Source organism: Hemitrygon akajei, chromosome 7 (genome assembly GCF_048418815.1).
Source record: "Hemitrygon akajei chromosome 7, sHemAka1.3, whole genome shotgun sequence".
NCBI lineage: Eukaryota > Metazoa > Chordata > Chondrichthyes > Myliobatiformes > Dasyatidae > Hemitrygon > Hemitrygon akajei.
Window position 1 is genome coordinate 53,593,616 of NC_133130.1, and position 15,368 is coordinate 53,608,983.

General features: G+C 38.5%; 1 protein-coding gene across 3 annotated transcripts in view; it reads right to left on the reverse strand.

Moving 5' to 3' along the window:
- LOC140730452 (putative deoxyribonuclease TATDN3) overlaps nt 1-15,368 on the reverse strand; it is an 81,179-nt gene that overhangs the window by 41,796 nt on the left and 24,015 nt on the right. For all 3 annotated transcript variants that reach the window (XM_073050872.1, XM_073050871.1, XM_073050870.1), the window contains exon 4: nt 8,351-8,435. In XM_073050872.1, the coding sequence (XP_072906973.1) occupies nt 8,351-8,435 (85 nt within the window). The remainder of the gene's footprint in view (nt 1-8,350; nt 8,436-15,368) is intronic.

Genomic DNA, 15,368 nt, shown 5'->3' on the forward strand with positions numbered 1-15,368 from the left:
ATATGTGGAATGCTCTGCCCCAGAAGGCAGTGGAGGCCAAGTCCCTGGATGCATTCAAGAGAGAGTTAGATAGAGCTCTTATAGATAGCGGGGTCAAGGGATATGGAGAGAGGGCAGGAACGGGGTACTGATTGTGTATGATCAGCCATGATCACAGTGAATGGCGGTGCTGGCTAGAAGGGCTGAATGGCCCACTCCTGCACCTACTGTCTATTGTCTGCCCGGCTCAGGGTCATCCATGAAGGTAAAAAGCATTATCTTGATATACCAGGGGCAGCTAAAGAATTTTACCATTCATGCTGGGGAGAAGAACAAGAAGAGCAATGACTTTTTTTAGGTTACTCATGCAGCATTGAAGGAGCCTCCCACCAAGGCAAACTGTTAATTTTCGCAATTCACTTCTTTGTTTATTTTTTCCAGTTTAATTTGTGGAACGCGATCAGGTTGAACTGCTATACTGCAGAAACTGATTAACAAAAACTTCCAACCAGCAAAATGTAAATATTTGGGATTTGCATCTCTGGCGTTTAGTTTCCTAGTTTTTTTTTAATGCTTTGCTTGATCTATGTTATCTTTAGCCAATATATATTAAAGGTAGAATAAGTGACTGTACAAATTTTAAGGAGGGGAACCACCCTAGATTCGATTGAAGGTTTGGTTGTATGGGGAACGCTTTGGAAGTTTTTTGTTTGGTAATGCCTGCAATCATCCTCAGTTGGGCAGGGAGATTAAGGTTTCGGGGGTTAATTGTTTTTTCTTGTTTGTGTAAAGGGGTGGGGGGAGTGTTTTGGGGGATTACCATGGCAGTTTATTCTTTTGTGTGTTACGGATTGGCCAGACTTTCTTTTCATTGTGTGTTATTGTGTGCAGCTTGTGCCCTCGCACTGTTTTGGATTGTGGGCCCTGTGTGTCTTTTGATACGGTTAACATGAGTGCTGCTGATGGCGGCCACCCTGTGAGGTTTATTTCTTGGAATGTAAAGGGGCTCAATGGTCCTGTTAAAAGAGCTAAAGTTTTCTCTCATCTGAAACAATTAAAAGCAGATATACTATTTTTACAAGAGACACATTTAAGAGTGGAAGACCATAATAGACTCCATAAAGCATGGATTAGTCAGGTTTTTCATTCCAGATTTAATAGTAGGTCCGGGGGGGTGGCAATATTAATCACCAAAAGAATGCAGTTTACACCATCTGATGTAATCAATGACCCTAATGGCCACTCTCTTATAGTCTCTGGATCTCTTTTTCAGATACCTGTCATTTTCTAATTGGGACGATGTCCACTTTGCAAATAAGGTTTTGTCATTAATACCTAACCTGAATACACAGCAGCTAATCTTTTCAGGAGATTTGAACTGTGCTACTGACCCACTGCTTAATAGGTCTAGCTTTAGGGGAACATCTTCTGGTATGGCAAAGGCCTTCTCGATGTTTGTGCAACAAAATGCTTATATGGATCCTTGGAGATTTTTGAATCCATCAGTTGGGCAATTCTCTTTCTTTTCTCATGTTCACCACTCCTATTCCAGGCTAGACTATTTCTTTATAGATAGCTCCTTGATACCAATGATTAGACAAATTGAGTACACTGCTATAGTTATATCTGATCCCTCGCCCATGAAACTGGACCTATGTTTTCCTTTAAACGTTAGAGAACGGCCTCTGTGGAGACTTAACCCCCTTTTGCTTTCCAATGAGAAATTTTGTAGTTATATATCGGCTAACATTGACACATTTTTTGAGATTAACAAAACTGAATCAGTATTGTACTCTTTACTTTGGGAAACTTTAAAAGCTTACTTGAGGGGTCAAATAATATCTTATACTTCACATGCCAATGAAGAGCGTAGGAAGGAAATGCAAGTGTTATTGCTATCTATTTTGCACCTGAATAGGCAATATTCTGAGGCACCCACTGCAGTATTATATAAAAGCCAGGCTGATTTGCAAGCGAAGTTTAATCTTCTATCTACAAACCTATCAGAACAATTAATTCTTAAGACACGTGGCCTCTATTATGAATATGGTGACAAGGCAAGCCGGCTTATGGCTCATCACTTGAAGCGTCAAGCTGCATCATGACTTATTCCCCAGATAAGAGACACGCACCAAAACCTGACAAGCAATCCAAAAGAGATGAATAACATCTTTGCAACTTTTTATTCCTCTCTGAATACCTCAGAGTTTCCCTCAGATATAACAAATATGGAACATTTTTTAGATAATTTGGAAATACTAACTCTTGAACCAGAGCAGGTGGAGAATTAGATCAGGCTCTTGGGCAGGAAGAGATTAATAATGCCATTATGGCTATGCAGAGTGGTACGTCCCCAGGCCCTGATGGTTATCCGATAGAATTTTATAAGAAATTTAAGGATAAGCTCATACTGGTCCTTCTAGAAGTGTTTCAGTAATCTTTGGAGAACGGTTCCTTACCCCCCCCCCCCCACTCTTTCACAGACATCTAGTTCACTTCCTCTGAAAAAGGACAAGGAGCCGACTCAATGTGGATCATATCACCCCATCTCACTTTTGAATGTGGATGTGAAAATTTTGGCTAAAGTGCTTGCATGCCATTTAGAACGCCCCTTCCCAAGATAATCTCAGATGATCAAACAGGTTTTATTAAAAATCACCATTCTTTTTTTAATATCTGTCGACTGGCTGATGTGGTTTATTCACCCAGTGAGTCTCTGAGTCCAGAGATTGTTATCTCCTTGGACACGGAGAAGGCATTCGATAGAATGGAGTGGGTATACTTGTTCAGTGTTTTGGAGAAACTTGGACTTGGCAGAATATTTGTAGCCTGGGTTAAGCTATTATATCACTTGCCTTTAGCATGTATACAGACAAATTATTTTCGATCTATTTCCCATCAACACGTGGCACTCGCCAGGGCTGCCCATTGTCCCCTCTTCTTTTTGCAATTGCAATTGAGCCTCTTTCTATTGCACTTAAGTCAACTACATTATTTCAAGGCGTTAGGGAAGGGGACATGGAACACTGTGTATTCCTATATGCTGACGACCTCTTACTTTATGTTAGCAAATCTGTAGGGAGCTGTCCTGCTATTGTGTCATTATTAGGTCAATTTGGAGCCTTCTCTGGCTATAAACTGAACCTTCAAAGAAGCAAATGCTTTCCCATTAATAACCTGGCCCTGCAGAATCTTTGCCTGTTCCTTTTTCTCAAGATGGTTTTGTATACCTAGGAATACACGTTACTTGCTCTTTTACATCTCTGTTTGAAGCTAACTACAGGCCTCAGGTTAGCCAAATGAAGGCTGATTTTGAGAGATGGTGCAGTTTACCCCTTACTATAGCTGTGAGAATTCAATCAGTGAAAATAACTACACTTCCCAGATTTCTTTATTTGTTCCTGTGCTTGCCAGTTTTCTAATCTAAGTTATTTTTCAAATCAGTTGACCACGCTATAACCTCCTTTATTTGGGAAAATAAGGTCCCAAGGGTTAATAAGCACACTCTCCAAAGAGGTCGTGACGTAGGTGGAATGGGCCTTCCTAGCTTTATTATTACTGGGCATCGAACATTCAAAAGGTATTATTTTGGCTTCACCAGCTAGATATAAACTGGTGCCTGCTTGAGACACGGTCTTGCCACTCTTCATCTCTCCCACCTTTAGTGTATTCTTCCTTGCCATTGAAATCCTCTCATTTCACATCTAATCCAGTTGTGCTCTCCACCTTCAAAATTTTTAATCAATTTCGCTGCCACTATAAGCTCACATCAGCTTCAGTTTTGGGTCCCATTTGTAGAAACCATCTATTTCTTCCCTCCACACTCGATTCAGTTTTTAGACAATGGGCTTTGAACGGTCTTATGTGCATTAAGGATTTGTACACCGATAATATATTTGAAAGTTTTGATAACCTGTGCAGTAAATATAGCCTTCTGCATAATCATTTTTTTAAAAATACCTGCAGATTTGCCACTTTGTCAAGGAACTATTTCCCTCTTTTCCTTATCTACCTCCTGCTATGTTGTGGGAAAAACTCACTCTTAGTTTTAATAATAAAGGGCTGATCTCTGTACTATACTTTCAGATGATGTCTTTGGGAGTTCAGATCTAAACAAAACTAAGCCTAGGTGGGAGCATGACCTTGGTATGGATCTGGCTGAGGATATTGGGCAAAAGCATTGAATAGGGTTCATTTCTCATCATCATGTGCTAGACTGAGGCTCATACAATTTAAAGTTTTACACAGGGTATATTTAAGTAAGGCCAGGCTTGCTGACATATATCCTAGGACAGACGCTGGCTGTGATAGGTGTTCCTTCTCCCCAGCTGGTTTAGTGCATGCATTCTGGTCTTGCCCTCAGCTTGATGGTTATTGGGCACTGGTTTTTAAAATCATCAGTGAGCTTTTGGGGCTGATACTGAGACCTTATAGCTTATAGCTGTATTTGGTGTGGCAGATGATGCTTTGGGTTTAAACGCAAACCAGTCGGATATCATTGCATTTACATCACTTTTGGCCCATAGGAGAATCTTGCTGGAATGGAAATCTGCCACTCCCCCATCTGCTGCTGGTTGGTTAGAGGATGTAATGTTTTTTCTGGAATTAGAAAAGATTAAATTCACTCTGAGGGAGTCTGTGAAAAAGTTCTATTCGAAATGGGGACCTTTCTTGTCATATTTTGGGAGTCTTGAGGAATTACCTACTAATTGAGGGCATTTGACTGTACTTGGGAAGTTGCCTCCCTTTTAACACGCATATGGTTTACCTCACAGGGTGTTTGATGAACTGTAATATGAGTGTATTCTGGATCATCTGACATGTTGTGGATGTGTGTGGGCCTTCGTCTTGAAGTAGTGTGGGGATATGGCTGTGAAATGTCCGTACTTGTATTTGAGAAGTGTTCTATTGTAAAAACATTAGCTGCCATGGTATGCTCAGGGAGGTTGGGTGAGGGGAGCAAAATGGAGGAAAATGTAATCCATTATGTATTCTGTATTGTGTCATTCCTTCAATAAAAATATTCAAAAAAATGTTTGACCCAAGTTAAACAATTTAAAGGCAATGCTACCAAATACTAACAAAGTGTATGTAAACTTCTGACCCACTGGGAAAGTGATGAAACAAATAAAAGCTGAAATAAATCATTCTCTCTACTATTATTCTGACATTTCACATTCTTAACATAGTGATCCTAACTGACCTAAGACAGGGAATGTTTTCTACGATTAAATGTCAAGAATTGTGAAAAACTGAGTTTAAACGTATCTGGCTAAAGTGTATGTAAACTTCTGACTTCAACTGTATATAACGTATATAACCATATAATGTATATACAAACAAGACAACGTTTCTTCCAACCAAGGTGTAAAGCACAGTAGTACAATAACACATGTTAACTTATGAAGGGTATGGATACAATCTACTGATGAATCACACATAAATAACAAAGTAAAGTGCATTAGTACTATATACTGTAAGGTACAGAACAGATTAATCAGTGCCACTTCAAATACAAAGCATCAGGGAGTTCAAAAGCCTAATGCCCTGGGGGAAGAAACTGTTTCCCATCCTGACTGTTCATGTTTTTATGCATCGTAGTCTCCTGCCTGATAGTAGAAAAAAAGTCCAAGAGGATGCTGGATGGATGAGTGGGATCATTAATAATACTAAGAGCCCTGCATGTGCAATGCTCCTGATAAATATCCCTGATAATTGGTAGGGAGACCCCTATGGTCCTCACAGCTGTTCTCACAGTCCTTTGTAGGGAACTTCTGGTCCAATGCTCGACTACTCCCATACCAGATGGAGATGCAACTTGTCAGGACGCTGTCGATAGTGCTCTAGTAAAACACAATTAAGATGAGCAGGGAGGGAGCTTCACTTTCTTCGATCTTCGTATGAAGTAGAGCTGCTGCTGTGCCTTCATGTTCAGGGAGGTGATATTAAAGGACTAGGTGAGGTCATCTGTGATGTGAACTCCCAGGAACTTGCTGCACTTAACTCTACAGAGGAGTCATGTATTTACAGAGGGGAATGGTTTGTCTGCACCTTCCTGATGTCCACAATGATTTCCTTTCTCTTCTCCTCATTCAAGCTTAGGTTGTTCTTCTCAAAACAATCCATCAGCTGCTCCACTTCCTCTCTATACTCCGCCTCATCATCATTCTCATTATCATCCACAAACTTGATGTTACAGTTTGAGCTGTCACACGTCAGCAGTGTGAACAGCAGTGGACTGAGCACACAGTCTTGGGGAGCCCTAGTGCTCAACTTAATGGGACGAGAGACATTGCTACCCACATGACTGACCGTGCCTTACTGTTAAGATGTCCAGTATCCAATTGCAGAGGGAGGTGTTGAGACCCAGCGAGGACAGTTTCCCCACCAGTTTCTGGGGTATGATGGTATTGAATGCCAAAGTGAAGTCTACAAACAGCAGTCTGGCATATGAGACCCTGTTTTCCAGCTGGGACAGGACAGAGTGGAGGGCAGAGGCATTGCATCATGCATCATCAGTAGATCGATTCGAGCGATAACTGAACTAGAAAGGGACCAGTGTAGCCGGGAGTAAGGCCTTAATGTGCTCCCCGACCAGTCGCTCAAAGCATTTCATAATGGCTGATGTCATTTAGGCAGGTTACTGTCACCTTCTTTGGCACTGAAATGATGATTTGGCACCTTGAAGATTGTGGGGACAATGGATAGTTCCAGAGAGATGAATCTATCTGTTGGCACCTACATCAGCTGAGCTGCACAGTCTTTCAGCAATATAACAACTATTTGCATAGCATTTACTTTGTATTAGGTATTATAACTAAGTTGGAACAGGTATATCCAGTATTATTTAGTATCAGTTAGTCAAGCGTTTGTCTTAGTATATAGTATATATTTCACCTTTCTATGCATATAAAACACTTAAGAAACGTAGGTATTTCAATAATTAAACCACTGTGTTGCTTTGTAATAATTGTAGCTTTCCTCAGGGCAGGGTCTTTCACATGCTCCATTATTCTCACTTTATCCTCTAAAATTGATCGGATCGTTGACCGACTGTAGCCTAATGCTTTTCCAGTGTGTGGTCGAGAGACTGCTTTATAGGTACCTGGTATGTTACTGTAAACCAGGTCTAGCGTATTTTCACCTCTGGAAGCAAAATCAACATGCTGGTAGAATTTAAGCAAGACGTCTTTAGATTTGCATGGTTAAAATCACCTGCAATAATGAAAATACTTTTGGGGTGTTTGGTTTGAAAGTCACTGATGGTGCTGTTGAGCTCTCGCAGTTTCTCACTGGCACTGGATGGGGGGGGGGGGGGGGAATATGTATACAACTATCAATACAATTCTAGTGAACTCCCTCAATATATAAAATGGTCTGCACTTCACAAAAATAAATTCAATCATCGGTTAACAATGGGACATCACTGCTAAAGTGTTTGTACACCAGTTCTTATTTATGTAAATACAAATACAGATACAAAAGATCTTATCTAATTCGTATCACAGCATCACAATCAGTGGATATTTCTAAACCAACACTCTGGTTTCGTTATCATCAGAACATTCAATTTTTTGCGCAATATCTAGTATATGATGGCATAATTCAATGTGGTGCACCAACAAAGCTCCTCATTGTTCGTACAGAATACAGCAATCTCATGTACATAGCCTTGCAGTTTGCTTATCTTCCAGAGGTGGACTGATGAACATTTTAATAACATGAGGTGTGTTACAAATCAGGACTTCAATTTACAGTGACTAGAACAGAATATTGTGTAGCGAAATTTCGATCTATTCATACGTCTGAAAACAACAATGTATTGTACCTCCTTTATGGAGTAAAATCCATACATTTGTTTGTTCCCTAGAATATGTAAAGCTAAATGGAAACTGAAAAGTACCTTTTTTTTAAAAAAACTTTTTTTATTGTGTTTTCAAATAGTTACAGAATAAAAGTGTGTGAAAAAGAAAATATGTGTTACCCATCCCCCCTCCCCTTAATCCCTCCCCACTAACATCCCTGTTGGCTAATTAATCCACATAACCAATGTAAATATATTTTGTGATGAGTTAGCACAATGGTATATTACATAGCCATTGTAAGTTATCCCATGTTGTAGATTAATGGTAAAAATAATCAAAGAGGATTTGATGAGTATGTATGACGGAGAAAAGGGAAATAAAAAGAGGAGCAATGGAACTAATGATATTGTTCACCTTGGAGATGGCATCAATCCAATGGACCAAATGTTCTCCATCTGGGTTATTATATGTATACAAACAGTAGGAGGATTAATTTTAGCTTAAAAATGCATCTTAACATTCCTTTTTCATCATAAAAATTGTCACTGAACTTTGCCTTGCGTTACCTCAAGAGTGGCACTACGTTGTTCTTGTGATGGATTTCCTTGCACCGGATGAACTCCAAAACATGGTAGCACAAACCCAGGATATCTGAAAGTAATTACTGTATGTTATTTTATTAAATGAAGATAAGGCAAAAAGATCAAAATATTACTTGGAAAGACTCTTATATTCCTGTTGATAGTGTGTCAGTCATTAACTCTGCAAAAATAAGAAGCTGAATTAGGCCATTCAGCCCATCAAGTCTGCTCCACCATTCTATCATGGCTGATTTATTATCTGCCTCAACCACATTCTCCTGCCTTCTTCCTGTAACCTTTGACACACTTACTAATCAAGAACCTATCAACCTCTGCTTTAAATATACCCAATAACTTGGCCTCCACAGCCATCCATGGCAATGAATTCCACAAATTCACCACTCTCTGGCTAAAGAAATTCCCTTTCATCTCTGTATTAAATTAACATCCTTGTATACTGAGGCTGTGCGCTCTGGTCCTAGACTTTCCCACACAGGAAACAACTTTTCTGTGTCCATTCTTTCTCTGCCTTTTCCCCCTTTCTTCCAATTCCAGCAAGTACATTCTCATTAACCTTCTCTGTCCTAGTACAGGCCTTCTCACATGTTAACTCTTTCATTCTCAGGACCATTCTCAAGAGTTTGAATGCTCTAGGCCTGTACTCTGGACACTCTCCTATGCCAGTACATTCTTTCATAGACTGGGTACCAAAAACTGCTCATCATATTCCAAGTGCAGTCTGAAAAATGCCTTATAAAGCCTTAAAATGATACAACTTTAATTCATTTTAGTGGTGTCTTAGAAACTGCAATACAGACATCTTACCTTCAACATTCAAACATTGGCAACACAATCTGTCAATAAGATGTTCTCCTTTGTAAATCGCCTCAGCAATTCCCATGTCTTCGTGTGCCACCATAGTAGTGTAGCAGTTGGCCCAACGCTATTACCACTTGGGCATTCTGGAGCTCAGAGTTCAATTCCGGTACCATTCTGTAAGCAGTCTTTGTATGTCCTCCCCATGGAATGCATAGATTTTCTCCACTTCCTCCAGTTTCCTCCCATAATCCAAAAGCATGCTGGGTAGGCTAGTTGGTCACTGTAAGTTGTCCCATGATTAGGTTAAAGTTAATCTGTTTTGTCAAGGGTTGCTGGGGTACCATGGCTCAAAGGGCCAGAAGGGCCTAATCTGTGCTGTAGTGCTAAATAAGATAAAATATTATATTGTACTAACAAGACAGGAAAGGTAATTTGACTCAGCAGGTTTACATCAGATTATGTTTGACATTTCCCTCCTATGTACTTCATCTAACCTGAACCACTTTATTAATTCTTTCCTCATGTCAGCTTTCCCTTTATGCCAGTTTCCTCAACAACTCTATGTGACTGCAAATTCGCTACTCTTTCCATGTGAATGAATTCAAGTCTGTACTATAATATTGGCGCAAGGTATTTGTTTGAGGTTTGTTACTCTACATATACAGTGCAAAAATATTTAAAATCCATCAAATATGACGTTGATAAATCACATCCTATCCACTATAAAGTAGGACTGATTAATAATATAACAGATACTTCAGAGAGCTCTACTTGAAATGCAAGCTGAGTAGAATTAATGATGTATCTATTCTAGTATTCTCATTTTACAATGTTGTTTTAATACATGTCCTGGATTGTATTCAAACAATAAGGATTACATCATCGGATATATCATCAATGTTGATCTCATCATGTATGTACCAGTAAAAATAATTCCTATTACATCATTCACTATTGTGCAAGCTCACAAATATATGGGCTACATTCTCAATGCCTGTAAGAAAGTATATTCTTTAGGTAAGAGTACATGAATTTATAAGGAAGTTTGTGAAATATGCTCAAGGTAGCATAATTCATGGAAGAATTGTGAGAACAGATTGCTCCAAACAATAATCATCGTTGCTATATACAACTGCTCAATAATCAATACTACAGATGTACTAATTGTACCATGTTTTTCAAATTAAAACATACCTCAAGCGATCTATCATTCATTTTATCAAAAGAACATTCTAGCTTACAAAATTATAACTGTAGGTGTTTTGAGTAAATATTTTTTAAATGCCAGAAAAATATGTTTTTCCTTCCTTAAAATGCATTGATATTTGTTGTGCAATATTCCAGCAACATTCCAAATTATTTCTATGTAATTTTCTTTTGAAATGTGGATATTCTTAGCAAGTTCTGCAATTTTAAAGAAAGCAGTCCTTAAATGCCTTCTTAAAAAGTACTAGAAAATGGCTCTCTTTAACCATGGCAATATTTCTGGTGAAGATATTCCTATAATGCTGTTAGGTAAAGAGAATTTGCAAACGGTGTTCCCAGGTGTCTGTTGCCCTTTCAGTAGGCTTGTGTGGTACTGTAAAGCTTTGATGAGTGCTGTAATGGATTTTGTTGATATTATATGCAACTGACTAGATCCAGTGTTGAACAAAATAATGCTCAGCATTATAGATTGGTGTCAATCAAACCAGTTACTTTTCGAGTGTTGTGGAAGCTGCACGCTTCCAGTTAATTCATCACGAAACAAACTTGTGACTTGCAGATAGTGTAAAGTCTTAGGAAAGTTGAGAGACAGGTCACTCACCACAGAATACAGCCTCTGTTCATGCAGCCACAGTATTTATGTGACTGTCCTACCAGTTAAGATTCTGATGAACCCAGGATGTTAATGCTGGGAATTCAAAGATGGCATTGCCAGGAAATGTCAAACATAGAACACAGAACATAGAAAATCTACAGCACACCACAGGCCGTTTGGCCAACAATGTTGTGCCGACCATGTTATCTACTCTAGAAGCTGCCCAGAATTTCAAAAGAAATTCATTTGTGAATACTGTACTTGTAATGTTTGATCCTTCCTTTATTCCAATATTTAAGTTTAGATATTATTTCAGCAGGAGGCATCGCTCAGTAAAGCACTCTGTTGCTTTCTACCTTAAGAAGTTTGCTTAAACTCTGGCATAACCAAGTACAATGTTTGCACCTGTTCAAAATGAGTGTCAACAAAGCAAAGGATCTTGAAACTCCAACTAAAATATTCAATTTGAGATAATATTTTGGGAATGGACAATGAAATTAAACAAAAATAAAGCAAGTTAAAGTTAAAATGGAGGACCTATGAGCAATTAATGATTAAAAGAGATTTAAAAGCTTTTATTACGTTAGGTGAAGCAATCAGAAAGATTGTAAATATACTATTTGGAGAAGAATATTGAGAATAACCAAAACCATTGCCATTGATATTTATTTTATGTTTATTAATATTGGGAGACTAACAATTACTTCCCTCGATCACAGGCCTCTGCAGAGAGTAGTGCGGACAGCCTAGCGCATCTGTAGATGTGAACTTCCCACTATTCAGGACGTTTACAAAGACAGGTGTGTAAAAAAGGGCCTGGAGGATCATTGGGGGCCCAAGTCACCCCAAACACAAACTGTTCCAGCTGCTACCATCCAGAAAACGGTACCGCAGCATGAAAGCCAGGGCCACCAGGCTCCAGGATAGATTCTTCCACCAGGCCATCAGACAGATTAATTCACGCTGATACAATTGTATTTCTGTGCTATATTGACTTTCCTGTTGTACATACTACTTATTATAAATTACTATAAATTGCACATTTAGACGGAAACATAACATAAAGATTTTTACTCCTCATGTATATGAAGAATGTAAGAATAAAAGTCAATTCAATTATCAGTAGCATATGGTATTGGAAAACCATATAGATAGAACCACATCAATGAATATTTCTCGTCAGTATTTACCATGAAGAAGGACTTAGAAGCTATTGAGTTCAGGGAAGAGAACAGTGATATCCTGAGGAATATCAGCATCATGAAGAAGGAAGTGCCTATGTTCATGAAGCACATGAAGATGGATAAATCCCAGACAAAGTTTTGCTTGATAGACTAGTACATAACATTAGAAAACATGGATAAGAAATGGACTTGGTTGTAGTGGCAGTGAGGAGTTGTTTTTTGGATTGGATATATGTAACCAATGGAGTGCTACAGGGATCTATGTTGGGATATAAGTGAATCAAGCAAAAGACTTGTTTTTATGCCAGATACCTTTATGACTCCAATTAGTTTGACAGCTAATATTCCACAAAAAATGCTTAGGAGCATGGTGAAATAAATGATTTTTCAGGTAAATAGACAATATAAACAAATACTGAGTAAAACTGATCAAAAGAATCCCGAGTAGTGTCTATGCCTGGTGTTGTTAGACTACATCAGCAACAGAGGACAGTTTACAACACGAGTAAGACTGCCATTGTGCTAAACATGACAGGCTCTGTCACCTCAAATCTGGACATCCATGAAATACTGTAAGTCACTGTATTACTTGGCCCAGTATATTTTTCACTCTACTATTGGTGTTAGGCAATGTTCAGTGGGGACTACAGAACAGAAAACCAGACAACCTTCAAGATGAGATGCCAGTATCACAATATTCCAATAATCAACTAAAAAGCAAAGCAGCATGGAATAGAAAGAGCCTGTGTGATCACATTCTCTAGAAATTAGATCAATGCTCAGCAATTCTAAATGAAGGTGGACAATTAAATGGCTAATTGTTGTGCCTGCATTGCCACAAAATGACAAATTTCACAGCTTATGTCAGTGACAATAACCCTGATTTAATTATCTTCATCCTGAATGACAGTGGAGATCTGATCATTAGTGCCAAGGGAAAGGCTAAAGTACTTATAAACATCTTCATCCAGAAAAGCTAAGTACATGATGGATTTGCCTTTGCTTTCCTTCCATCAAAGAAGCAGACAGCCAATTCAGATTGTAATATCAAGAAAAGATAGATAGCACTGGATGCAAGATCCGACAACAACCTGCTGTAATGCTCAGAAACTTGCTGCATCTCTAGCCAAGCTCCAATAATCAACAACATTTACCTAGCAAAGCAGAAAATTCCCTATTTTTCACAAATAGAACAAATTCCAATCTGGTCATTTATCAACCAATAGTTTATTGATTTAGTCGCCTATAATTAAGGCTCACGTACATGGTGGAGTCAGTGAATCTAAACAATGGAGCTGGAATACTCTTAGCAATAGCATGCTAAAGTACAATAAGACCATTGTCAAAACGTTCTAACAATTTGGCAAAAAAATACTGATCTTGACAATTATTGATAGATTAAGTACCTTTTGATAAATATTGATGAGAACATCAAAGATGTTGACACACAGGAACTTGAAATACTCAGCAGTGGAAAGGGTAAGCAGTTTCAAGTTCCTTGGTGTCAACATCTCTGAAAATCTGTCCTGGGCCCAACATATTGAAGCAATTTCAAAGAAGGCACGAACGCAGCTGTATTTCATTAAAAGCTTCAGGAAACTTGGTATGTCACCAAAGCCACTCGCAAATTTCTACAGATGTACCGTGGAGAGCATTCTAACTGGTTGCATCACCATCTGGTATGGAGGGGTTTCTGCATAAGATCAGAAAAAGCTCCAGGAAGTTCCTATCTCAGCCAACTCCATCATGGGCATTAGCCTCCCCATAGTTGAGGACATCTTCAAAAGGCAATGCGTTAAAAAGTCAGCATTCTTCATTAAGGAACCCCAGGACATGCCCTCTTCTCACTGCTACCATCAAGGAGGAGCTATAGGAGCCTGAAAATACACAATTAATATTTTAGGAACAGCTCCTTCCCTTTCAACATCGGATTTCTGATAAACAATAAATCCACGCACACTATTTTTGCACTACTTATTTTATTTAATTATTCATGTATATAGTTAATGTGTCAATTGGGGCATGTCAGGACCAGTATATTTTGGCCCAATTAAATAGCTGCCCTAATTAGTCGAAGTCCCGTGGAAATAATTTAAAGGTACAAAAAGACAAACTACCATTTAACTGAATAACAATTTATGTATTTAAATGAAATACATAACACAAATAATACCTCTACAATATTATAAAATTGTGTATTAGTTCCTAAATTATTTGCGGCACAATTCATCTGCCACGTTATTTTGATTGACAGTGAATGAACAAAATCAGTGCAGATAATGCACCGCCTTCACACAATGCTTTAGATAATTGCATCCTCTAAATCTTCATTGTCATTGTAACATTCAAGATGATTGTCAATACCTTCATAATTCCTAACTTGTTAAAGTTGTGTAACCATCTCATTTTCACTCCCAGCCGTTTCTGGCAATCCCAAGCCTATATGCTTGAAACCAGGATAAGAAAAACTGTACCAAATCGTCTTACTACTATTTCTCACCAACCAGCAGTGACAAAAAAAAACTGATTTTTGAACACAAATACACACAACTGATACTGTTTAAAAACTGATCTTTGGAACCACGTTGTATTATCTAATGATCATGCAAGTGCATGCAATTAATGCTAGTTAGAAAATGTTCAGCATTAGTCTTCTGCCCCAATTAAGCGGCATATTGTCCCAAATAAACAAAGGGGATCCCGGCTATTTTCTCAATTTAGATTTTGTTCTTTAAAAGTTGTCCCAAATAAATGGCTGCCCCAATTAACCAATAGCCTAATTAACCAGAATCCACTGTATTTCTTGTTGAAATTTATAGTTTTAAAAAAATATATACTGCTGCCACAAAACAATTTTCACAATATATGCCAGTGATATTACACCTGATTCTGATGATGAGATTATGCTAACATACTCCTATTCTAAAATAACTGCCTCTTCCAGAGCAAAGTCATCAAGTGGATCTCAAGATGATGTCATAGAAACAAAGAGCAATAACTGCACAGATACAGATCCTTCAGCCCAAGACGTCCATGAAATTCACAGTACCCACCCAGCCAGTCCCAATTTCCAGTGTTCAGTCCATATTCCTTTAAGTAAATAGTGTGACTGATGAATGGGTGTATGCTTTCAGAGTCCAGTTAATCGGAAATGACACATGTACCTATTCACGTGCATATTAAATGTTCCTGTTCCATA